Source organism: Anomaloglossus baeobatrachus, chromosome 3 (assembly GCF_048569485.1).
Source record: "Anomaloglossus baeobatrachus isolate aAnoBae1 chromosome 3, aAnoBae1.hap1, whole genome shotgun sequence".
In the NCBI taxonomy this organism is placed as follows: domain Eukaryota; kingdom Metazoa; phylum Chordata; class Amphibia; order Anura; family Aromobatidae; genus Anomaloglossus; species Anomaloglossus baeobatrachus.
In genome coordinates this window covers 44,996,647-45,021,821 of record NC_134355.1, presented here as the reverse complement: position 1 = coordinate 45,021,821, position 25,175 = coordinate 44,996,647, and the positions used below count along the sequence as shown (strand labels likewise).

The 25,175-nt window shown below is 49.0% G+C and overlaps 1 protein-coding gene across 2 annotated transcripts in view; it reads right to left on the bottom strand.

The window, feature by feature from the left end:
* Positions 1–410: 410 nt before the first annotated feature.
* Positions 411–25,175, bottom strand: part of KCNH1 (potassium voltage-gated channel subfamily H member 1) — a 421,045-nt gene continuing 396,280 nt past the window's right edge. For both annotated transcript variants that reach the window (XM_075339163.1, XM_075339164.1), the window contains one exon: positions 411–2,043. In XM_075339163.1, the coding sequence (XP_075195278.1) occupies positions 1,198–2,043 (846 nt within the window). In that variant the 3' untranslated portion in view covers positions 411–1,197. The remainder of the gene's footprint in view (positions 2,044–25,175) is intronic.

The following is a 25,175-nucleotide window of genomic DNA, read 5'->3' as shown; positions in this document are numbered from 1 at the left end:
AACTGCTTGGTCACACCAAGGGTGCACTGATTGTCTGTGCTTGGTTTGACCAGTCAGTTTGTGCTGACAGACTCTTCAAAGGAACATTTCAGTCAAAACTATAAACTATGTAATTCCTAAAAAAATCTAAGTGGATGGAGTTTGATATAGGGATGATACTCTTAATTTCTTAGTAATGGTCCTCCCTTTACGCCCTAAAACAATATATATGCTTTATCTACAGTGTCCCTTTAAAAACATTTGAAACCAAAGTTATTTTCTTGGTCACTCATCACAAATCAATTCATTAAAGTCACCAAAATCAATAAATTACACAATCGTAGCACATTGGAAGACTTGTCACATTGCAATCTACTTTTGATGCAGCACCTCCTCAATCCTCAGGTGTCGCTGTATACTATTGCTGCACGTCTTATTTTTAATACCGAGTTTTAAATAACAATCAAAAGAAAAAAACAGCGACACCTGTTGGTGCAAGGAGGTATTGCACTGCATAATCATAAAATGCTTACAGTTTCTTTCATAACTTTTCAATCTTTCCTTTCTAAAGCGGAAAGGAATCTAGAAAAATATACATTACCCATAAATACTGTAATTTCCCAGGCTTTGTTAAACAATTAGAAGTCCCAGTAAAGAACCTAGGAAAGTACAGTGTCGTCTATATATTGTGACATTCAGCGGGTGGATTTGCAAGCTTTTTATAAAAGGCTGCAGCAATGCAAGATGTTTCATACAGTCATACAGGCCGACTTGTCCGTCCTTTCAACTGGACAAGGGTGAAAATCAGTTACATAAGGCATGCTTTTTTGGGAAGAAATATCCTAAAACAACTTCCCAAAATTTTGATATAAAGGTGCGTCGACCCCTCTCTCCCTGTTCAGTTGTAACATTAGTATTTCGTAATTCTCTTTCAAAGGTTGAGAACATGGAACCACCGTTATTTCTGTCTCGACTCTCCAATTGATATGTGTAAAATTCACTAGTATCCAGTTAAGTTCCTCCTTAACCAATGAAAACCGGTTCCTAACTTTTAGAAGGTTGACGGAGCCCACCTTGGAGACATAGTCCATGTTTGCCCAACGACAAGAAGGTAGAAGATCTTTATACCCATAGTAGAGTAGAAAACCCTGTCGGAGGCAATACTTGAAACATGGGGGCTCGGCACTTTCACATTAATACTATTGTCCTCAGGTTGTTCTAGCTGGATCCAAATATATCTCTTTCTGATTCTGGAGACTGGGGTCGAGATATTTCAAAGACCTCCTGTGATTGGGAGCACCTTCTTGAAGCTAATATTCTTAGTATTTCGGCAAGCTGTTTTTCAATGTTTGTGATTTTTGTATTCAGAGCTTTTATGTCTTCCTTTAACTCATGCTTTACCTCTAAAACTGTAGCTTGAAGGGTCTGTTCTGGAATAGGATAAAACGTATGTTTAACTTCGGCCTGCACAGGACTCCGATCCTGGGGGCTCTTAGTCTCCCCAACACTGTCTAAACGTAAATCACTTTTTGTTATACCGCTGTCACAGGAATCTGTCTTCTTTAACGTGGCCTCGCTTGACGGTTTAGTTCTGTCAGGTAATATTTCCATAGATTCTGCCTTAGATACTTTGTTCCAATCCTCCCCTTTCCCACATGATTCTCTAAACCTTGCCCACCCTTTCCTTTTCACCAGCTCCCCGGCCACTTTACCTCCAGTGGTTTCAGATACTGGGGCATGGAGCTTAGCTCTGTCTGACACACCAGAGGTTGACGCTGCTTGGAAAGATACTGGTGTAGCAGGGCTTTCGGTGACGGTGACAAGGCTGGCTTTTATTGTGTTTCGAGCAACATGTTCCACCAGTATATTGCCTTTCTCTAGATCCCGGTCAGTGGGGTCTCTCACCCCTCGTTCTGCGGCCAGACGAGCCTCCTTCTGCTGACGGAATCTTTGAAACAATCGCCTGACTGGATGATCCGGTGGAAGGATCAGGGGGGCTTCATTTTTACTTTTCATCCACTCTTCTTCCTCTCTTTTGACATCACTAATTTTCCGAAACACTATCTGAAAAACAAAAGGTAATGATGGTCAATTTCAGCGTTCCTGGCAATACATTACACATCTTAATCTTTGAGAGTGCAATATTCCTAAGTTCTTTTTTTAGACTCTCACTTAAAGGAATCTGTCACTAGAGTAATGCTACCAATTCAATGGCCAGCATGATTCAGAGCCTGGCAGCATGATGACAACTGGGCATGTTTTACCCTGAAGCACTGCACTGTTTCAGAGAAAATAAAGTTTGAAAAGCCAGAGACTATAGGGAGAAACCACTTCCTTCTAGAGCAGTCCATGGATGGTTTCTCTCAGCAGTTGACTAAGTGGTCTCTATATATGTAAACTCATGAGTAGAGATGAGTGGACCCTTGGAAGTTTGGTTCGGTGGGTTCAGCCAGAATTTTGACAAGGTGCGGTTTTGGACCCGAACACCAGTGGAAGTCACTAATTGGGCAGTTCGGGTCTCCGCCCACATTCCGCGAACCATAAACAGATCACTTCTGGGGAAGGGTGGGCGGATTTCTTCCATTTGTTTTTTGGTGCACACTACATCCGATCCTGCTGTTGTTACCCCCAATGCGAGCTGATTAAACAGTGCAAATGGCTCGCACTGGGCTGAGCGTCGAGCGTACCAGAGTACAGCAATGCTCATGCAAGTGGTCAGCATACGAAAGGCACCCGATCTCCGAACTTGAACTCAGTTTTTTTTGTAAAGTCTGTGTTCTGTACGACCACCCAACACCGAACCTCGGGTTCTCTCATCTCTACTCATGAGACAGACCTATCAATCAACTAGGCAGTGTGGGGAGAAGCCTGTAAGGGACCACCATGAACTAGTCACGTCTCTCTCTAGAGTTGTTCGGGCAGCATGAATTCAGTAACAGGTTCCCAATAATACCTAATAATACCTAAATAATATTATTACAGTCTACATAAATTTTCACCTATTCACCGGATATGTGCTAATTGTTTGTTTGGTGTGGGTCCCACTACAGATTGTCAAAGAAGGGGACTTTAGTGTCTTGATTGTCTTATCTGGTTCTCCCTTATTGGATCTGCTGGTCATACTTGTGCCCTGCCTCTAAACATTAACGGCACTGAAGATATGAACATGAGAAAGAACAGAACTTTGACTTTTTTCAATTGTGTGGTAGACTTTGAATGGAACACTAGTGCGCATGTGCAAGCAGCCACATCAATCAACTCCTCGTGACCACACTCTTACCAGGGGTTCTGGCAATAAGTGGGGATCCCAGCAGTGGAACCCACACCAATACGACTCAAGAGATGATTTATGTAGACCAAAATTCACCTTTAATTCAATATCTCACCATAAATCCACAAGTTAAGGCCGCTTTACACGCAGCGACATCAATAGCGATGTCGCTAGCGATCGCACCCGCCCCCGTCATTCGTACGTCACGGGTGTGGCGCCCCTGAGGCTTCCGTCGCCACAGGTCATTGCACCCCATCAGCGGTGTGATGCCCCATTCTGGGAGAGGAAGAGAGTGAACTCCGGTCCCCTGGTAAATTCACACTACACCCATTGCTAGGGACACACAGGACCAGGGAAAGTGGCAGGCAACCCTCCCATGCTGCATGCTGAGAGGGGCTGTAAGACCCATCCCTGCTCCCATAGGGTGGTAGCTTAGCAACTGGGGAGGTGGGAGGAGCCACCAGAGAGCAGATAGAGAAAGGAAGGTCAAGTTAGTTTCAGTTCGCTCAGGGAGTGGGAGAGTGAGGAGTGAGCATGTAGGACGAGAAGAGAAGAAAGGGTCGCAGGGCCGCGGGTAGTCCTGTAAGGTACCACGAGCAGTCCTTGTTGGGTACCGCTGCCGAGGGCCCAGAGGCGCTACGGGTAGCTGCAGGCTGCGGTGGCCTGTTCCACAGTGACATTGGTGGAGTGATTAGCTGCGACAGGGGACGGTCCCTAGAAACTGGAGGAGCGAAAAGACAGTCTCCAGACAGTAAAAACCGAGGCCCAGGGAATTGCAAGCTCCCAGGGCCAGAACCCAGAGCAGATCTCCAGAAAAGGGGTAATCAGCCGACAGGTGACCCCCCAGCCTGGAGGCTGTAATGGAGGCCAAGCCAAGTCCATCTACCTAAGGCAAGGCTAGTGAAGACAGCAGAAAAAGAGACACTAAAGAGAGGGAACCGGATTTCACGCTCTGAATCATCCAGAACTGACGGAGGTCCCTGACAGTGGTCCCAGCAGTCTGAGGGTCCCTGCAACTGTGACGGAAACTGTGAGTAAAAGAACTGGAACTGCACCTTTGGACTCGTCTCTGTTATTCCATCCGCATAGACACTTACAAGCACCAACTGTGCCCCGGGCAATGCTCCACCTGTGGGGAGCAGTACTACCATTGCTGCTATAACATCATCCCGGAGGCCTCACACAGCAGCGGCAGCTTAGTAGCCGCATACCACAGGTGGCGTCACGAACACAACCATTAACAAGTAAGCCACATAAACTACTGACACCCACCAGGGCCACGGAGCCGGGCCCAGCCACCACTGACTACCACCGGACTAGTCCGGCCCGGCACCGGGTGTCCCATAGCCCTGGGGTGGGCGAGTCAACTTTGGCGTCACGAACAGGATTTCGTGCCCGGTCTAACCGGGTACTGTGCGCCTGAAGAACCGTGTGACAGACTGTGTACTTTACTGAGAAACCACCGCCATTAGCGCTGCTGAGAGTGGGAAGAAGGGGGGCGTGCAAGAAGAAAGGGCGCGAAGAGAAGCCCCGCCCCCTTGTCCAAGAAAAGCGCGCGAAGCGGTGCCCGCCATAGAAGGCGGAGGAAGAAAAGATGGCGCGTGAAGAAGCTAAAAGGATGGACGCCGAGCAACGAGCGGCCAGAGGAGGAGTGGCCGAGCCGGGACACGCACCTCAGAACCGGGTTGTGTCCTGCGTCCTGGAGAGCGGAGAAGATCCAGCCGCCGCTGCAGAGCCGGGTAAAGAGAGTGACACCCCCAGCCGGCGGAGCCCGGATTGCCCGGTGGGGTTCCTGCCCGGTCCTCCTGCAGGCGCGCGTGCCACGACCGCAGCTCCGATACCAGCACCCTGCAGCAAGACAGCGACCACCAGAACACCGGAGATGCAACTGAGGGGTGAGTCATTTAATGCCCCTGCCGGCGCGAGAGCCCCAACCCCCGCTGCCATGCCCGCGGTCCCTGGAGAGACGCCCGACACGGCGACGCCGATCCGGGCCGCAGCTACGCCAGGTGCGGCCCGCCAAGATCTCACCGCAGCAGCGACTCCAACCCAGGCCGCCGCCATGCCAGGCGCGGCCCGCCAAGACAAGGAGGCAGCCCCAGAAGAGCCAGAGTGGCGCCGTATGGCTGGTAACCCCCTGCAAGCCAGCAGCCTCGCGCCAGCCAGTAACCCTATGCAAGCCAGCAGCACTACCTCAGAGCAGGCCCAGGCCGCAGCATCTTGCAGCAGGTCTGCTACAGCCACGCAGGAGACGCAGACTGTGCTGACCGCTGTCTACCTGCTGCCAGGTGGGGAGCCGGAGAAGAATCCCTACAAGTAAAGATGAAGAGATGCTGAACTGTAGATAGCCCCTGTCTGCCCCTCATTCTTTTCGAAGATGACACCCTTTCCTGCTGTCCTGTCCCTCATGCTTTTTGAAGACGTCACCCCCCATGTTATGTGTTACCGGGCCACTGAACTGGAATGTGGGCCCCGGTGGAAGTGTATGTGTCATGTCATACCAGGCCACTGGACTTAGTGGCTGGTATGTTCTTTATGTGTCCTATGTAACCAGGCCATTGGACTTAATGGCTGGTTGATTGTCCCATTATTGTCTGATGGGAAGAAACGAACTGCCGGGCTACTGGACTTGTAGTAGCTAAAAATGTAATTAGTTGCACCCGTTGTGCCCCCTACCAGAATTATGGGGGAAGTGCCCAAACTGTGCAACGAACTGAAAGTGCACACATAGTTTCTTTATAAGAAGTTTGCAACGTTCATGATATGTGCCTCCCATAAAGGGAAGAAATGTTTTACAGTTTATGTTATTGCATACCAAAAATGTTTTGCAGTTCTCCATATGTTTTTGTTGTTTTTCAGCCCGAGGACGTGCTGGGATTTGCTGTGGGGGAGTGTGGCGCCCCTGAGGCTTCCGTCGCCACAGGTCATTGCACCCCATCAGCGGTGTGATGCCCCATTCTGGGAGAGGAAGAGAGTGAACTCCGGTCCCCTGGTAAATTCACACTACACCCATTGCTAGGGACACACAGGACCAGGGAAAGTGGCAGGCAACCCTCCCATGCTGCATGCTGAGAGGGGCTGTAAGACCCATCCCTGCTCCCATAGGGTGGTAGCTTAGCAACTGGGGAGGTGGGAGGAGCCACCAGAGAGCAGATAGAGAAAGGAAGGTCAAGTTAGTTTCAGTTCGCTCAGGGAGTGGGAGAGTGAGGAGTGAGCATGTAGGACGAGAAGAGAAGAAAGGGTCGCAGGGCCGCGGGTAGTCCTGTAAGGTACCACGAGCAGTCCTTGTTGGGTACCGCTGCCGAGGGCCCAGAGGCGCTACGGGTAGCTGCAGGCTGCGGTGGCCTGTTCCACAGTGACATCGGTGGAGTGATTAGCTGCGACAGGGGACGGTCCCTAGAAACTGGAGGAGCGAAAAGACAGTCTCCAGACAGTAAAAACCGAGGCCCAGGGAATTGCAAGCTCCCAGGGCCAGAACCCAGAGCAGACCTTCAGAAAAGGGGTAATCAGCCGACAGGTGACCCCCCAGCCTGGAGGCTGTAATGGAGGCCAAGCCAAGTCCATCTACCTAAGGCAAGGCTAGTGAAGACAGCAGAAAAAGAGACACTAAAGAGAGGGAACCGGATTTCACGCTCTGAATCATCCAGAACTGACGGAGGTCCCTGACAGTGGTCCCAGCAGTCTGAGGGTCCCTGCAACTGTGACGGAAACTGTGAGTAAAAGAACTGGAACTGCACCTTTGGACTCGTCTCTGTTATTCCATCCGCATAGACACTTACAAGCACCAACTGTGCCCCGGGCAATGCTCCACCTGTGGGGAGCAGTACTACCATTGCTGCTATAACATCATCCCGGAGGCCTCACACAGCAGCGGCGGCTTAGTAGCCGCATACCACAGGTGGCGTCACGAACACAACCATTAACAAGTAAGCCACATAAACTACTGACACCCACCAGGGCCACGGAGCCGGGCCCAGCCACCACTGACTACCACCGGACTAGTCCGGCCCGGCACCGGGTGTCCCATAGCCCTGGGGTGGGCGAGTCACGGGCAAATCGCTTCCTGTGATGGACAATATCGGTACTGTGCGTCACACGCACATACAGTTAGGTCCAGAAATATTTGGACAGTGACACAATTTTCGCGAGTTGGGCTCTGCATGCCACCACATTGGATTTGAAATGAAACCTCTACAACAGAATTCAAGTGCAGATTGTAACGTTTAATTTGAAGGTTTGAACAAAAATATCTGATAGAAATTGTAGGAATTGTACACATTTCTTTACAAACACTCCACATTTTAGGAGGTCAAAAGTAATTGGACAAATAAACCAAACCCAAACAAAATATTTTTATTTTCAATATTTTGTTGCGAATCCTTTGGAGGCAATCACTGCCTTAAGTCTGGAACCCATGGACATCACCAAACGCTGGGTTTCCTCCTTCTTAATGCTTTGCCAGGCCTTTACAGCCGCAGCCTTCAGGTCTTGCTTGTTTGTGGGTCTTTCCGTCTTAAGTCTGGATTTGAGCAAGTGAAATGCTTGCTCAATTGGGTTAAGATCTGGTGATTGACTTGGCCATTGCAGAATGTTCCACTTTTTTGCACTCATGAACTCCTGGGTAGCTTTGGCTGTATGCTTGGGGTCATTGTCCATCTGTACTATGAAGCGCCGTCCGATCAACTTTGCGGCATTTGGCTGAATCTGGGCTGAAAGTATATCCCGGTACACTTCAGAATTCATCCGGCTACTCTTGTCTGCTGTTATGTCATCAATAAACACAAGTGACCCAGTGCCATTGAAAGCCATGCATGCCCATGCCATCACGTTGCCTCCACCATGTTTTACAGAGGATGTGGTGTGCCTTGGATCATGTGCCGTTCCCTTTCTTCTCCAAACTTTTTTCTTCCCATCATTCTGGTACAGGTTGATCTTTGTCTCATCTGTCCATAGAATACTTTTCCAGAACTGAGCTGGCTTCATGAGGTGTTTTTCAGCAAATTTAACTCTGGCCTGTCTATTTTTGGAATTGATGAATGGTTTGCATCTAGATGTGAACCCTTTGTATTTACTTTCATGGAGTCTTCTCTTTACTGTTGACTTAGAGACAGATACACCTACTTCACTGAGAGTGTTCTGGACTTCAGTTGATGTTGTGAACGGGTTCTTCTTCACCAAAGAAAGTATGCGGCGATCATCCACCACTGTTGTCATCCGTGGACGCCCAGGCCTTTTTGAGTTCCCAAGCTCACCAGTCAATTCCTTTTTTCTCAGAATGTACCCGACTGTTGATTTTGCTACTCCAAGCATGTCTGCTATCTCTCTGATGGATTTTTTCTTTTTTTTCAGCCTCAGGATGTTCTGCTTCACCTCAATTGAGAGTTCCTTAGACCACATGTTGTCTGGTCACAGCAACAGCTTCCAAATGCAAAACCACACACCTGTAATCAACCCCAGACCTTTTAACTACTTCATTGATTACAGGTTAACGAGGGAGACGCCTTCAGAGTTAATTGCAGCCCTTAGAGTCCCTTGTCCAATTACTTTTGGTCCCTTTAAAAAGAGGAGGCTATGCATTACAGAGCTATGATTCCTAAACCCTTTCTCCGATTTGGATGTGAAAACTCTCATATTGCAGCTGGGAGTGTGCACTTTCAGCCCATATTATATATATAATTGTATTTCTGAACATGTTTTTGTAAACAGCTAAAATAACAAAACTTGTGTCACTGTCCAAATATTTCTGGACCTAACTGTACCTTACTAACGACGTCACTGTGGCCGGCGAACAACCTCTTTTCTAAGGAGGAGGTTCGTGCAGCGTCACAGCGATGTCACACAGCGGACCACCAATAAGAGCAGTGGGGCGGAGAGCAACCGCATTATCGACATTCCCACCTCGTTGCCGGAGGACACAGGAACGCTGTTGTTCGTCGTTCCCGGGGTGTCACACGTAGCGATGTGTGCTGCCTCAGGAACGAAGAACAACCTGTGTCCCAGAAGATCAATGACATTTTGAAAATGAACGACGTGTCAACGATCAATGATGTGGTGAGTATTTTGGATCGTTAGCGGTCGCTTGTACGTGTCACACGCAACAACGTTGCTAACGAGGCCGGATGTGCGTCACGAAGTCCGTGACCCCAGCGACATCTCGTTAGCGATGTCGTTGCGTGTAAAGCGGCCTTTACAGAGACAAATGAGTAATATAGGTTTATATCAATTTTTTTCTTCTGTCTATAAAAGACTGGAAATCAGAATTTTTTAGACTTTTTTTTTTACAAAGGCTATCCTTTGCCAATCATATGCAGGACGTGAACTTGGAGACCACAGGGATGAGTGCTCTTGTTTATTACCAGATTGTACTGAAGACTTTATTTCCCAAAAGGATAAGGGAATGGCCATTCATGACTACAATTAATGAGCTTCTCTGATCGTTAAATTGTACAGTAGCATTTGAGATATGTTTCCCATTAGAAGCCAGCCCAGGCTGCACTGCATTGTATTATAGCTTCTTTAGAATAAGAAACAGTTAAAGGAGCAATAAAAGTAAAGTACAAGCCTGATATATACAAGCACAAACTAATATCATCCACACATAGTACATAAATATTTCGGGAGGTTCTCACACTTGGAGATTGTGTGAAAAAAATAGTGATCATATAAGAAGGGAATCCCCATTAGTAATGTCCTTGAAAATATTCTAGTGATTAACCTAAAAGAACAATTGGCCCATAACAAGATATAAACTATTGAAGGATTTTTCCTTTTGGCATCCTAAAAAGGTGTGCAAAGCTGCTGTGTATTGCAAAACGTCTCCAAAAAGAGAAGACCCAATGACATATTTTATACCCTCGGAGCAAGGAAAAGGGACCATTGCTAACCTAAGTTTTTGCAGTTCCATCTGTGTTCTTGCGTCTGCCTAGGCTGCCACCGCCAAAATCCCTCCCACTGTCTAAAACTTTATTTCCTATTTACAATGTAGGTGTGATATCTGTATCAGTGCCTGCCCTTCCTGTTTTCTTCCTTTCTTCTGACACCAGATGGCACCGCACTCTTGTTGCAGGTGACACGAGGTTGCAATTCTAGTTATCTTTCCCCTGAAATTTGTAGATCCATCTGTGCTGGGAGATCAAGAGTTAACTTTTGACAGTGTTTACTTTCTTCTGTTTGGATTGGGTGAGGCTGCAAGCTGTTTAAGCTCCTGAGCCTGCTGTCCACTGCCAGTTATAATTTGATTAGCTCCACTTTAATTCCCAGTAGATGTAGTGCCCCTGAGCCACTCAGGGCACTACAGGGAACTACCCCCTGGGACTTGGAGTACCAGTGCCGATACCACCAAAGCACAACCAAAATCCTAGTTCTCCACACCGGGCATAGAGGGTTAACCATTTAAGGGGATGGTCGCCATGGAAAGGAACGAGTCCCTGGGATTAGCCAGCCTGGTGGAGAAGGAGACTGTACCCCAAAAGGGACAGTCGGGCCCCAATCGCTCCACGCTATGGGGACCCAACCAACAGAGAGTGCCAAGGACAGAGCAGCAACCTGGGTCACTACATCGGCACTGATACTCCAAGGGACCTGAACCAGCAACCCCTGGGTCCAAGTGAGTAGAAACTGTTAAAGACAACCTGGTGTGGTCTCTGTTATTACTCCTCATCATCTCCGAGGCACGGCCCTACCTGTGGAGGGCCTAACACCATTGCTGCAATCACCACCAGCTCTTGGAGTACCCACATTCAGCAGCGGCGGTTCACCATCCTTAACTGCAACCCGCAGATGGCGTCACATGACATTAACTCTTATCTCCCCTGTAAATACCCTCTTTTACAAAAGAATCCCCAGGGAACGGCCTCGGGCAATGGCCACCAGAGTGACATTCCCATTTGTTACCGCCCGGGACTGAGTAGCTCCTTCCCTGAGCGCGACATAGACATTCCTGATTTTGACCTCAGGTTGATTTTTGACTACTCTCCTGCCTCATGATTTTGTCCCTGTGCTGACCTCCTTATTCTGACCTGGCACCACTGAACAGCAGCTAACTCCGTGCCCCTGCCTAGGGGTCCCTGTTAAGTCCAGTTTCCTATATAGGGGTTAAAGGGTGAAAGCCAAGGCAACCCTTGAGATCTAAAAAACAGTAACTGGAGTGGTAGCTATATTTAGAGCTGCCAGGTGACCACAAACAGTGCCACCCTTAGGGGTACTTTACACGTTGCAACATCGCTAGCATCGGCTAGCGATGCCGAGCGCGATAGTACCCGCCCTCGTCGCACATGCGATATGTGGTGATTGCTGCCATAGCGAACATTATTGCTACAGCAGCTTCACACGCACATACCTGCTGGGCGACGTCACGGTGACTGCCGAACTATCCCTCCTTCAAGGGGGAGGTGCGTTCGGCGTTACAGCGACGTCAACGCAACGTCACTAATTGGCCGGCTATTAAAAGCGGAGGGGCGGAGATGAGTGGGACATAACATCCCGCCCACCTTCTCCCTTCCGCATTGCCGTCGGGACGCAGGTAAGGAGATATTTGTCGCTCCTGCGGGTTTACACACAGCGATGTGTGGAGCTGCTGGAACAACAAACAACATCGTACCTGCGCTCGATCCGACATTATGGAAATGAACGACGCTACACAGATCACCGATTTTCGATGCTTTTGCGATCGTTTATCGTCGCACCTATGATTTACACGTTGCGATGTCGCTACCGGCGCCGGATGTGCGTCACTAACGACGTGACCCCGACAATATTTCGGAAGTGATGCTGCAACGTGTAAAGCCCCCCTTAGAGTAGGTGGTAAAAAGGACTAAAACTCTCTTTATCTCAAGCAATTTGGACCCATTGTGGACAGGATTGGCACTACTTTTGGGAGAAGGCAGACATTTTTTATGCAGGGAGTCATTGTGTCCAAACAGTAACATGTAGGTGAAATTTATCGTCTCTCTATGCCTTTTTTGTTGTCAAAAAGTTGGAAACGTTTACACAAAAGGTATTTACACACACAAAAATTGCAATGTTCTGTGCCTCCGCTCAACACTTTTTTAAAAATTGGGCTTAGCTATAGAAGCATGGCCGACTGCGCCACAACAAATTTACCATAAAATTGGTGTATATAGTAGCCGATATCTACACCAGCTTCATTTTTCGACACACATACAGCCTAATAATGTACCAAATGTAAAAAGAGGCATTCCCCTCTCAATACATTTGCCGCACCATACTCCGGCAAGCTTTGGATTCAAGGCTGGGGTGTGAAATGCCAGTGTTGATAACTTCTCCCTAGTTTGCAGTATTGTACAGAAATCTATATGAATACTGGCACGTAATCTCGGAGAAGAGTCAATATTCTTAACTGTTAAAGCAGGATTGGGGAGTAAATCACCGGCAGAGCCGGCAGCGGGACGATTCGAGAGTAAGGCTAGCTAATAATCTAATAACTACTACTGATGGAGATATTCATTGTCTGGGCTGCAAAAATACAATCACAGCTGTAATGGGCTTTATTCCCCGGAGGACGGAGAAGGAATAACTGCATGTAAGCGGCCGCCACGCACTCCGCAACGACCGCGGTGATGTTGGTTTTGCAGTTAATAGGTGATTGGCACAATCTTTATTGTTCTGCATTAAGAATTAATGAGTTTTAGTCAGATGAACACAATGGGAAAGAAACATTTTGTTAATCCTAACTACACAGATAGCCATGATGGGTAATCAACGAATGCTAGAAAATCATGAGCTTTGGCAGTACGGGGTCCACAGAGACGTATCCAGACTGCCCATCAGATCCAATGCAAAGGTTCTATTCAGGGTATAATTTCTTAATATGTTTTGTATCCCCTGACAAGCTCCCTGACAATTCCACCAATCTCACTACTTAATTTGTTTCCATCACTTTTGCAAAAACAAAAAATTCGAAGATCTGTCAACAGCAGCTTGAAAACAGTTTCCAAAGTGTGAAATATTTTTTATCGCACTGCAAAGGTTAAAAACAAACTAAAAATAATGCGAATATAAAAAATGTAATGCTTTATTAAAAAGAAAAAATGCATTATAAGAATGTGAAATTTAGATTTGCTAATAAGAGACACTATAAGGCCAAGTGTAAGGTCAATAGCACAAGATACAAGGGATTCCTGCTCTCCTGCACTAGTTCAGAAGCAACAGCATCAAAGAGGAGATTATACACAGTACTGTATGGAGATAAGGTATGCACACCAGTGGCTATGCAAGGGGAATACATGGAATAGCAGAAACTGCTGTGTGAATACTGACATGAAAAATCCAATAGCTATATGCAAGAATGAAAATATTAAAATGGAATCTGCATTACTGCCATGAACATAGGAATAAAGAGAAATTTAGCTACTGAATTGATCAATGCAATAGAGCCCCAACACTACGCCAAAGTATTTCTCTACGTTGGGGTCCCTAGCTTGTGTGTGTCCTCTCATGCAGTTAAAAAAATGGTTTTTTTAGGTTTTTGCACCCAGTTCAGACTTAGAATGGAGTTCCAAACGTTATTCCTTATTTGTTAGTAGTTTTTCGTTTGTGAACCCTCCCCACTCACACCTATTGCCAATCCATATCATACGCATAAATAGCCTGGGTCTCAGCTTCCCATACACGGTAAGTTTTTTAACTGCATGAGAGGACACACACAAGCTAGGGACCCCAACGTAGAGAAATACTTTGGCGTAGTGTTGGGGCTCTATTGCATTGATCAATTCAGTAGCTACATTTCTCTTTATTCCTATGTTCATGGCAGTAATGCAGGTTCCATTTTTCACATTTTCATTCTTACATATAGCTATTGTATTTTTCATGTCAATATTCACACAGCAGTTTCTGCTATTACATGTATTCCCCTTGCATAGTCACTGGTGTGCATACCTTATCTCCATATAGTGATTTTTTTTTAGGTTTTTGCACCCAGTTCAGACTTAGAATGGTGTTCCAAACGTTATTCCTTATTTATACACAGTACTGAGCAGTGCGGCTCTGAATCCTGCACTGGAGTGAGGCACACAGCAGAAAGCAGAAGCTCAAGAAGTCTGTACCCATGCATAGGCATGTTGTCTTACTTTGTGCCTCACTCCTTCCCTTTCAATGCAATGTTCTAATTAGCGATGAGTGGGCACTACCATGCTCGGGTGCTCGGTACTTGTAACTAGTGAAGAGTGAGCACTACCATGCTCGGGTGCTCAGTACTGGTAACTAGTGATGAGCGGGCACTACCATGCTCGGGTGCTCTGTACTCGTAACTAGTGATGAGCGAGCACTACCATGCTCAGGTGCTCAGTACTCGTAACTAGTGATGAGTGGGCACTACCATGCTCAGGTGCTCAGTACTCGTAACTAGTGATGAGTGGGCACTACCATGCTCGGGTGCTCTGTACTCGTAACTAGTGATGAGTGGGCACTACCATGCTCGGGTGCTCAGTACTCGTAACTAGTGATGAGCGGGCACTACCATGCTCGGGTGCTTAGTACTCGTAACTAGTGATGAGTGGGCACAAACATGCTCGGGTGCTCTGTACTCGTAACTAGTGATGAGCAGGCACTACCATGCTCGGGTGCTCTGTACTCGTAACTAGTGATGAGCGAGCACTACCATGCTCAGGTGCTCAGTACTCGTAACTAGTGATGAGTGGGCACTACCATGCTCGGGTGCTCAGTACTCGTAACTAGTGATGAGTGGGCACTACCATGCTCGGGTGCTCAGTACTCGTAACTAGTGATGAGCGGGCACTACCATGCTCGGGTGCTCAGTACTCGTAACTAGTGATGAGCGGGCACTACCATGCTCGGGTGCTCAGTACTCGTAACTAGTGATGAGCGGGCACTACCATGCTCGGGTGCTCTGTACTCGTAACTAGTGATGAGTGGGCACTACCATGCTCGGGTGCTCAGTACTCGTAACTAGTGATGAGCGGGCACTACCATGCTCGGGTGCTCTGTACTCGTAACTAGTGATGAGCGGGCACTACCATGCTCTGGTGCTCAGTACTCGTAACTAGTGATGAGCGAGCACTACCATGCTCGGGTGCTCTGTACTGGTAACTAGTGATGAGCAGGCACTACCATGCTCGGGTGCTCAGTACTCGTAACTAGTGATGAGTGAGCACTACCATGCTCTGGTGCTCAGTACTCGTAACTAGTGATGAGCAGGCACTACCATGCTCGGGTGCTCGATACTCGTAACTAGTGATGAGCGGACACTACCATGCTCGGGTGCTTAGTACTCGTAACTAGTGATGAGTGGGCACAACCATGCTCAGGTGCTCGATACTCGTAACTAGTGATGAGTGGGCACTACCATGCTCGGGTGCTCGATACTCGTAACTAGCGATGAGCGGGCACTACCATGCTCGGGTGCTCAGTACTCGTAACTAGTGATGAGCGGGCACTACCATGCTCAGGTGCTCTGTACTCGTAACTAGTGATGAGTGGGCACTACCATGCTCTGGTGCTCAGTACTCGTAACTAGTGACGAGCGGGCACTACCATGCTCGGGTGCTCAGTACTCGTAACTAGTGATGAGTGGGCACTACCATGCTCTGGTGCTCAGTACTCGTAACTAGTGATGAGCGAGCACTACCATGCTCGGGTGCTCTGTACTGGTAACTAGTGATGAGCAGGCACTACCATGCTCGGGTGCTCGATACTCGTAACTAGTGATGAGCGGACACTACCATGCTCGGGTGCTCAGTACTCGTAACTAGTGATGAGTGAGCACTACCATGCTCTGGTGCTCAGTACTCGTAACTAGTGATGAGCGGGCACTACCATGCTCGGGTGCTTAGTACTCGTAACTAGTGATGAGTGGGCACAACCATGCTCGGGTGCTCGATACTCGTAACTAATGATGAGTGGGCACTACCATGCTCAGGTGCTCAGTACTCGTAACTAGTGATGAGTGGGCACTACCATGCTCGGGTGCTCGATACTTGTAACTAGTGATGAGCGAGCACTACCATGCTCGAGTGCTCAGTACTCGTAACTAGTGATGAGTGGGCACAACCATGCTCGGGTGCTCGATACTCGTAACTAATGATGAGTGGGCACTACCATGCTCAGGTGCTCAGTACTCGTAACTAGTGATGAGTGGGCACTACCATGCTCGGGTGCTCGATACTTGTAACTAGTGATGAGCGAGCACTACAATGCTCGAGTGCTCAGTACTGGTAACTAGTGATGAGCGGGCACTACCATGCTCGAGTGCTTGGTACTCTCCAGGAACAGCGACGCTGCAGGAGTATACACTAGGGGTTTTTTTAATTAGGGTTCTGAATTGATTAAGTTGACATTGTCTAATAGTGGACAACCTTTTTAACCCTTTTAAGTAAATGATGAGTTCTGGAGAAAGCATATTTATCTGATGAGAAATAATAAAACATTTCTTATATTTGCTGGTACTATTGATTTATGCAAGGTTTGCAACCATTTAAGTCCAAGAAACCTCTTGAATCAGAGTCGAAGTTTCATATTACTTTACACTAAAAAATAAATGTATCTACGTTGCCGCAAAAGACTAATGCACACAGTCACGTGAAAGCATGGACAATGCGCAGGATGATATAATCCCACAGAATAATCCCCTGTGCACACGGGCACATTACTACATTATACGTTACTGGAGATTTCCTTGGAAGACAGAGGAATTATTCATGTTTTTTCTTGGTGTTCAGGTTAATAGACTGTCAACCCTTCATTATTTTACTTGTGAAGAGGTTCAAAGAGTAAAATCAGATAATCACTCAGATATTACAATTGGAACTGAATAATTGTTACACGGATACTCATGCAAAGCCATTGTTTGTCTGCTTTCATTATTTTATGACGGGCTAAAGCTGTTTCCCCCAAAAAATGTCTTGGCTGATCAACCCCTTTAATAAACACTTTCTATTTTGTTAAAAAAGTGGTATTTAAAGGGTGTGTACACTTTTATAACTCCCTTTTTTGCTAGAGATGAGCGACTCTTTTGAAAAGTTCTATTTGCAGTTTTGTTGACATTTTTCCCCCAAATTCAATTTGCTTGACTTAGGAAAGTCTGACTGTTGGCCCTATCTTACCGTACTGACCCAAACCAGCTATCCACCTTTTTACCGCTTCTCAACCAAAATAAGACACAGACTGCGTGACGTTGGATGTAAAAGGCCACAGCAGCCTCGTTTATTATCACCAAAATAATCCATAACATTTTATTCATAAATATACCACAAACAAAGGAGGGGGGGTAAGTGAAGAGTCCCGTTGTACATGATTGCAACACCAGCTCCACCATGTGCCCTCAGCCGCACCACACCGGCTCGAGGACACCCAGCCGAGTGTTGCTCCACCATGTGCCCTCAGCCGCACCACACCGGCTCGAGGACACCCAGCGCATTAACATGCCCTGCTGTGACCCAGCACAGCAGGGTCCCACGTTAACATGTCCCGCTGTGACCGAGCACAGCAGGGACCCACCAACTATACCATTGCACCACCAGGGGTAACCCGCTCCTGCACTGGGTTCCCCCCCGCTCTTTGTGCAATCCACCGACTTCAAATACCCCCCTCCTTTCCGCCACAGCGAGCACGTATGACACCTTGTACGTGCGAGCCCCACCACCAAAACCCGACCCGAGCCGACTCCTCGGGTCGAGCAACCAATACTGCGGGACCAATGTCAATCGAGCAAAACGACCCCCCAATAGACCTTACGATGCCAACCTGCACCAAACCACCAATACAACAAGGTCAGCCGACCCAAGACCTGCAACTAGCCGACCACATCGTCCGATCCTATTTACCGCCTGCGCGACCAGTCCCCAACGAGCCACCAGAGCCGCCGCCCCCATCTCCACGGAATAGGGGGCAAGCTTGGCCTCGTTGAGACAGCCACACTGCAGGCGCCGCTGAAATTTACACATCCACTGATAATTAAACAAAGCCAACCATTATTGGTGTACCAGTACAACAAGGCAGCCGCCCTAAGACCAGCAACTAGCCAACCACGCTATCCGATCCTATGCACCGCCTGCGCGACCAGTCCCCAACGAGCCACCTGAGCCGCCGCCCCCGTCTCCATGGCATAGGGGGGGGGCAAACTCTGGCTCGTTGAGACAGCAACATTGCAGGCGCCCCCGAAAATTACACATCAACTGATAATTAAGCAAAGCCAACCATCACTGGTGTAACAAAAGAACCTCCACTATTTCCCCAACCTCGAACAGATTCCTTAAAACCTACCCAGGAACAGACTCACTAGGCGGTCACGCCCCACTGAACAACAACACGAGCACGCCCCCGGGCAGAAGAAATGGCCCAAGGCAGTCAGGCCCGATGTCACGGATCAAGCACCCCGGATGCCCCAGCGACCAACTCTCCTCCACCCACGCGCAGTACCAAAACGCTGTAGTTCCCGTGAACCGTGTGTGATAGCACCAATCCTGAAATTTTTACCTAGCCTAATAGCCAGAACCAATCCGCCCCGAAATCACAGCAACACTGACCCAAAGACCGTCAAGCCGATCGCCGGCCTGAAAGACCTTAACTATATACCAATGTATCACGATACTCCCGCCACCAGAGGCATTCCCAACACCTAAGTCAGAATACACCCTTCTGACCACGACTTATTGCTCAATGCCCAGTAAAAGGGGCACATGACCAGAGTTAATGGTTGGTGTCCCCGGGCACTTTGAACGCAAAATCACAACACGCTGTTGCCACATTCTTGCCCAATCCCCGCTGAACTGCAGACTCAACACTACTCACAAAATGAGAGAACAGCGACTCCCACACGACCCGAAGTCCAGGAAAACTCAGACGCCACGTTTCTCCGGTTTTCTTTCAAAACAGCACACCAATCAGGTGCCCAGTGGCCACTACATGTCCACCCCTCAGCATGAAAACGCTACCAGCAACATAAGACCCTATGAACCTAAAATGTTGCATACCCTGTTATAACCCCCAGATCAGCCTAAGGCCACTTCCCCAATCTTGGAGGTCCACTACTGGATGGAGGAGGGGCCACCACCGATGCTGCCTTGACCATATACAATATCAAGCAGTCCCCCCGTGACAAAATAGCTCCTCCGACGCCCCAAACGGGGCCCGGCCCCCCCCCATCAATAACCGGATGCCTGCGCCCCGCTCAGCCAGCAGACTTGCAGCGCGCAATGCCGAAAGTCCAGTGCCATGGCCTATCACCCGCCGCCTGTCAGCTGCTCACACGTGACTGCCAACTGTGCCTCTCCCAGGCTGCGCAGTGAACAGTTATGTTCTCACAATCCCATGCAGGACATGCAAATACGTGGTAACAGTTGGCCCTCAAGGCTCTATGGTGCCACTAGGGCCACCATCATGTAAGGCCAAAACACGTACAACTGGACGCCCCGCACACTCTAAATAACAGTCCCAACAAATGGAACCTGCCTTAAAATCCGCATTGGCCAGTTAGGCAACGACCATACACCAACAGCAGCGGCCCCCCGGTTCCAATTGTCAACAAAGGGCCGCGTATCCCAAACTGTCTCCCCATTCCTCAACCGCCACGCGCCTCGGCCATCCTGGAGGCCAAAAGAGGATACCCAGCTAACCAAACCTGCCGATATAAACAAGGCCAATATAACCTCTTGGGAAGCAGGACAAGCTGCCCCCCCCCCCAAAGACCCTGTCTGCCATGACTGCAGAACCGCCTCCACTTTATGCTAACCTCCTGCAGGGCCCAAGACCCACTGCCAGGAACGAATACCACCCAATACAGCCCTCCAATTGCACTGACTGCAACCATACTAAATGCCGTGGAGGGAACATACCCGTCCCCCGCGTGCAAACCATTGGAAATACCCTTGTGTAGGTACTACCCCGCAGCCTCTAGTAAGCCCCCCCAAGTGCTGCGCATCCAACAGCTTGATTTAGCAAGTGCCACAAGCAACATATGGCCCCAGATCGATCAACCAATACCGAGAAACCAACTGGACCACTAACGCACCCACTAAAGCACCCGTTTAATAGAATGCTGAAATCTAATATTTACCTGTAACCGTACCCAGACATCGGGCCCCCCCAGATGATTCAGGGCCGTCGGACTTTCAAAACCCACACCTGGGCCACCAAACACCCTGAACATCAATAAAACCTCTAGCACCCTTCACTGGCCCATGTACTGGAAACTAAGCACGAGACCACTCCAGTTACCGAACTGCTGACCGCCTCCTAATAGTACCACAAACGGCCACCCAAACGGCCACAACCAGCCAACCAATAAAATCACCCCCACAATGGAGCTAATACAAAGTGGCCAGCCCCACAGGCTGCACATGCGCACCCGACAGATTGCCATGAAACTGTAATCTCCAGCCACGGAAAGAATGCCCTCAATCTCCAACAAAGGAACTACCGTACCACCTTGAAAACACTAACAACGTCCCTCTTAAGAAAAGCAGCCCGGACCCTAAATCCAGGTAAACTGCCTCATCCAATGCTCAAAAGGAGGTACCCTCTCACAGCCGTAAAGGAAGGATACCACAAACCTGCTGTCCAAACAAGCTCGACCTCGTCTGACCTCAACAACCACGCCGTACCTGCCAAGCGGACCTAAAACTCCCCAGGAAACACCCATTACTCATGCAGCCCCCTTTATGGAAGCTCCTGCCGTGGACATAGGTATAACATTCTCACCCTCATGAAACAACAGCAACAATCACGCTTAAGCTGACCCAATACACCCACAAAACGGATCATCATGCCACTGAACTACCATCGAAAAACCTTAACCAATCCGAGGAAGCCGTGGAAACCCCCAGGACCACCAAAACCAAACACAAAACTCGGGGTTCACGGCTAGCCTCCGCCTCTCCGCCAATGTCCCTCACCTCGCCTCAGGCTCTGCACCACCGCCGACGTCTACCTGATCGACTCACGAAGTACCGTTACCACCACCACCAAGCATACATAGTCCTCTCAAGAGCCTGAGCAACACGAAGCTGACCAAAACAACTCGTCCCCTTTATAAACATAAACATACGCACCCGCATGAAAACTAAACACCCATGAAACGCATATCGCGCAAAACAATAGTACCTGCAATCCTGTCTGGACTCCCCGCCAGCCACCCAAAATGCCGCTACAGGGCCACCACCCTCCTGTCCAACCAGACGCCGTCCCATACCCCCTGACAAAACACCACCACCTTAACCCACCCAAAAGCCATACATAATAACAACCCTACCAACCCCTATAACCAAAGCATTATATGAGGTGTAAGTGAAACCTTTATCTTACTAGGCTGACTCCGCGGTGTCCCACGGAACAGCCGCCACGTGTCCTCCGCGACGAGCACTGCCATCTTCTATATGGAACGACCCAGGCTGCAGTCCTCCTGGGCCATAGAGTAGTCACCCCAGGCCCACCGGTCAGCCTGGGACGCTGCCCGCGATGATCACTGACTCGGAGCCACCACTGGGGGGGAGGGGGGGGGTTGCACTCCAGTCGCACCGCCGCACACAGGAATCAGCACAAGGCGCCGAAGGCAGGTGAACGCAGTGCCAGACCCCGTGACCGCGCCGCGGGTCACGCGGCCGCACCACCTATGTCGTCACGCCAACCCCACGCGCCGCTATCCAACCGAGGCAGGGATGATTCACGTCGCCTGGCCCTGCGCCTGCGCAGGCCGCACTGTCTGGCAGATGTAGCCGCTCACCTGACCGCACCGCTGGGACAGGTGACCGTGACGCCGGGGGCGCGTAATAGCAATGCCGGACCCCATAACCGCGCCTCAGGCCACAGGGCCGCACCGCCCACGTTGTTACGCTGACCCCCGCGCCGCACTGGATGAAGGAGAAGGGGCGTAGATGTCACTCACCCCCCACCGTAGTGCCGGTCGACTGCTGCGATGCCATCCGTTGCCCAGGCCCTGCATGGATACGCAGGCCGCTCCTCCCGGTTACTGCAGGACGATCACGTGCTCGTGACGCCGGCCATGCGCCCGCGCCCCTGGTCACATGGCCGCGCCGCTCTCACCCTTCCGAGACTGTCCGCCACTACCCGGGATCCCATTCAGGCCCTGCACTGTTGTGCAGGCCGCACTTCCGGTTTCGGCGCCCGGTCACATGACCGCACCATAGGGCCATGTGACCGTGACGTCAGGACGCCGGGGCCATGTGACCGCGACGCCGGACCACGTGACCGCGCCCCGGGTCACGTGGTCGCGCCGCCCCTTCACAACGCTGACCCCGCGCCGCAACACCACAGAATAGGAGGCCGATGACGTCACTCACCGCCCCGCCGCCGCTGCAATCCTCTTTCCTTCCACCGACGTCCTAGGATGCCGCTGCCAGCGCCGGAGGGGTCCTGGGGCCCATCCGGATCCAGCTCCTGCGAGGGCCTTGTCCCCCTCCCGGAGGCACCAGGAGCTCGGCCACCTCCATCCGATCGTCCACTGTCCACCACTGCTGCTGCACCCGGAGCCAGTGCTCCCACGTCTCTCCGCCACAGTCGACATCCTTCGGGACAGGGACCTCCTCTTCGGACCGTCCTGGACACCTCGACAATTCCGGACGTCTTCCAGGTAGTGAATGACCTCCCACCACATATCGTGCCCTATATATACTCACTTACCACTGACAACACGCTGACCAATTACATGGCCCCACTGTCCTTATAACTCCACCTCCCACTTTTCCCGCACAAAAATGCCCTACACCTTAACCCCTTGCTAACCCTCCGGCCTAGCATCCCTCCTCAGTCATGTTGCCCTCCCTTGAGCCCCTTCAGGGCAGGCGTCCGGGCTTTTCTTTCCCTCAATTTGTGGGGAATCAAAAGTAAAACATAACTTTTACCTACCCCGGAAGGACGTGTGTAACACTCTGAGGTCTCCTAGGACTGTGTTCAGCACCCTTTCAAGCTCTTTAATACAATCTCATCCTTAGTAATGTTAAAGTGATATCAAGATACTGTAACTGGCTGCGAGTAAACGGATGGTGACCGCTCTTCATTGCCATCCTGTTGCTCACTATGTGATGTTTATTCAGTGTTTTATGGCTGTAACAGAGTATATGGAGACAGGACAGGGGCCCCTAGGCTGGCCCTAAGACTTGTGACCCTGCGCTGTCCCTTGTCTCGAAGGTAGGTTTGATGGTAACCAGGTTCGAGCCCCCAGAGTGACCCTGACTCCTATCTGGACCCTGATCTTACTCCCTCTCTCCCACACTCTTGGGGCTGGTTGGAAAACACAAATACAGAATGACACATACAAGGGAGAATGGAAACTTGTACACACAGCACTGAAAACACACAGCAGAGACAATATGTGTACTGGGAGGGCAACGCAAAAGGTGAGGAAGTAACGCACAACAGGGAACGCTCACACCACTCAGAAGCGCAGAACGGATCACCACATACGGGAAAAACACCAAGACCGGGATCGCTAGAGTAAAAACTAAAGCTATCATCTGTACCTCCTGGAAGGAGGCAGTGTCTTAAATAGGGAAGCAACAGCTGCACTTGTCAATCAGCAACCTGAGCACTTAGGTCCTACTCAGCAGTCTGCAGGAATTAACTCCTGCAGAGCTGAAGACCAGTGAACCTGAACCAGCCGCGCCCGGCTCAGGCTGAACACTCCAGAAACCTCAGCTGCTTGTCAGACTTTGTAGTGTGAACCAGGGCTGTGGAGTTGGAGTCGATGTTCATTTGGTGGAGTCTGAGTCAGAGTCGGACTCCGATTCCTAAAATTATATAATAAATTGAGTACAGTAGTTCAATGCAGAATGTGCTGAATATTTTTTCATAGGAACTTGGAAAAGTTATAAAATGTCCTATAAATGTCTGTTCTATTCCTGATCTAAGGCTTCATTCACACACACTGTTTTTGCTGCGTTTTTTTGAGCATACGTTTTTTAGCTGCAAAAGCAGGTCAGCTTTTTAAAAAACCGCATCATCTGAAAGGTTTTTGAGCTCATAGATAATGTTTTCAAATTTATGGCGAACCCTCAGGTAACCCTAAATGACGGTCAATGGACACAGGTGGCTGAATTGAAGGAATTAATCACCCATTTGCCATGACTAAAAAAATTACAAGTTGAGGATTTAACTCCTAACAAATAAGGAATAACGTTTGGAACACCATTCTAAGTCTGAACTGGGTGCAAAAACCTAAAAAAACATCACTATGGGGAGATAAGGTATGCACACCAGTGACTATGTAAGGGGAATACATGAAACAGCAGAAACCGCTGTGTGAATATTGTTATATTATTATATATATATATATAACCACACCTATTGCCAATCCATATCATACGCATAAATAGCCTGGGTCTCAGCTTCCCATACACGGTAAGTTTTTTAACTGCATGAGAGGACACACACAAGCTAGGGACCCCAACGTAGAGAAATACTTTGGCGTAGTGTTGGGGCTCTATTGCATTGATCAATTCAGTAGCTAAATTTCTCTTGATTCATATGTTCATGGCAGTAATGCAGATTCCATTTTTTCACTCTTACATATAGCTATTGGATTTTACAAGTCAGTATTCACACAGCAGTTTCTGCTATTTCATGTATTCCCCTTACATAGTCACTGGTGTGCATACCTTATCTCCCCATAGTGAGGATTTAACTCCTGGCATTTTCATAAGGGAGTGGAAGAACTTGCTATTTTGCCTGTCCCAAAGAGGAGGTTTAATCCCAGATGATATTTCTGCTTCAATAAAATGGAGAGAGACACAGCTATTGAAAATAAAATTCTTCTGGCAGCTGTTTATGTGGACCCAAGTCATCGTATACTGCTTGATGATCAACAGCTTACTAAAGGAAAAGAAGCTTTGACTGAGGTAGCAGTTAGGATGAGCGGCTACAGGACTGCCAGAGGACTTGAGGTCTGACAGTGCTACTGCTGCCATATCTTCATCCTCATCAGATGAGGAGTTTAATT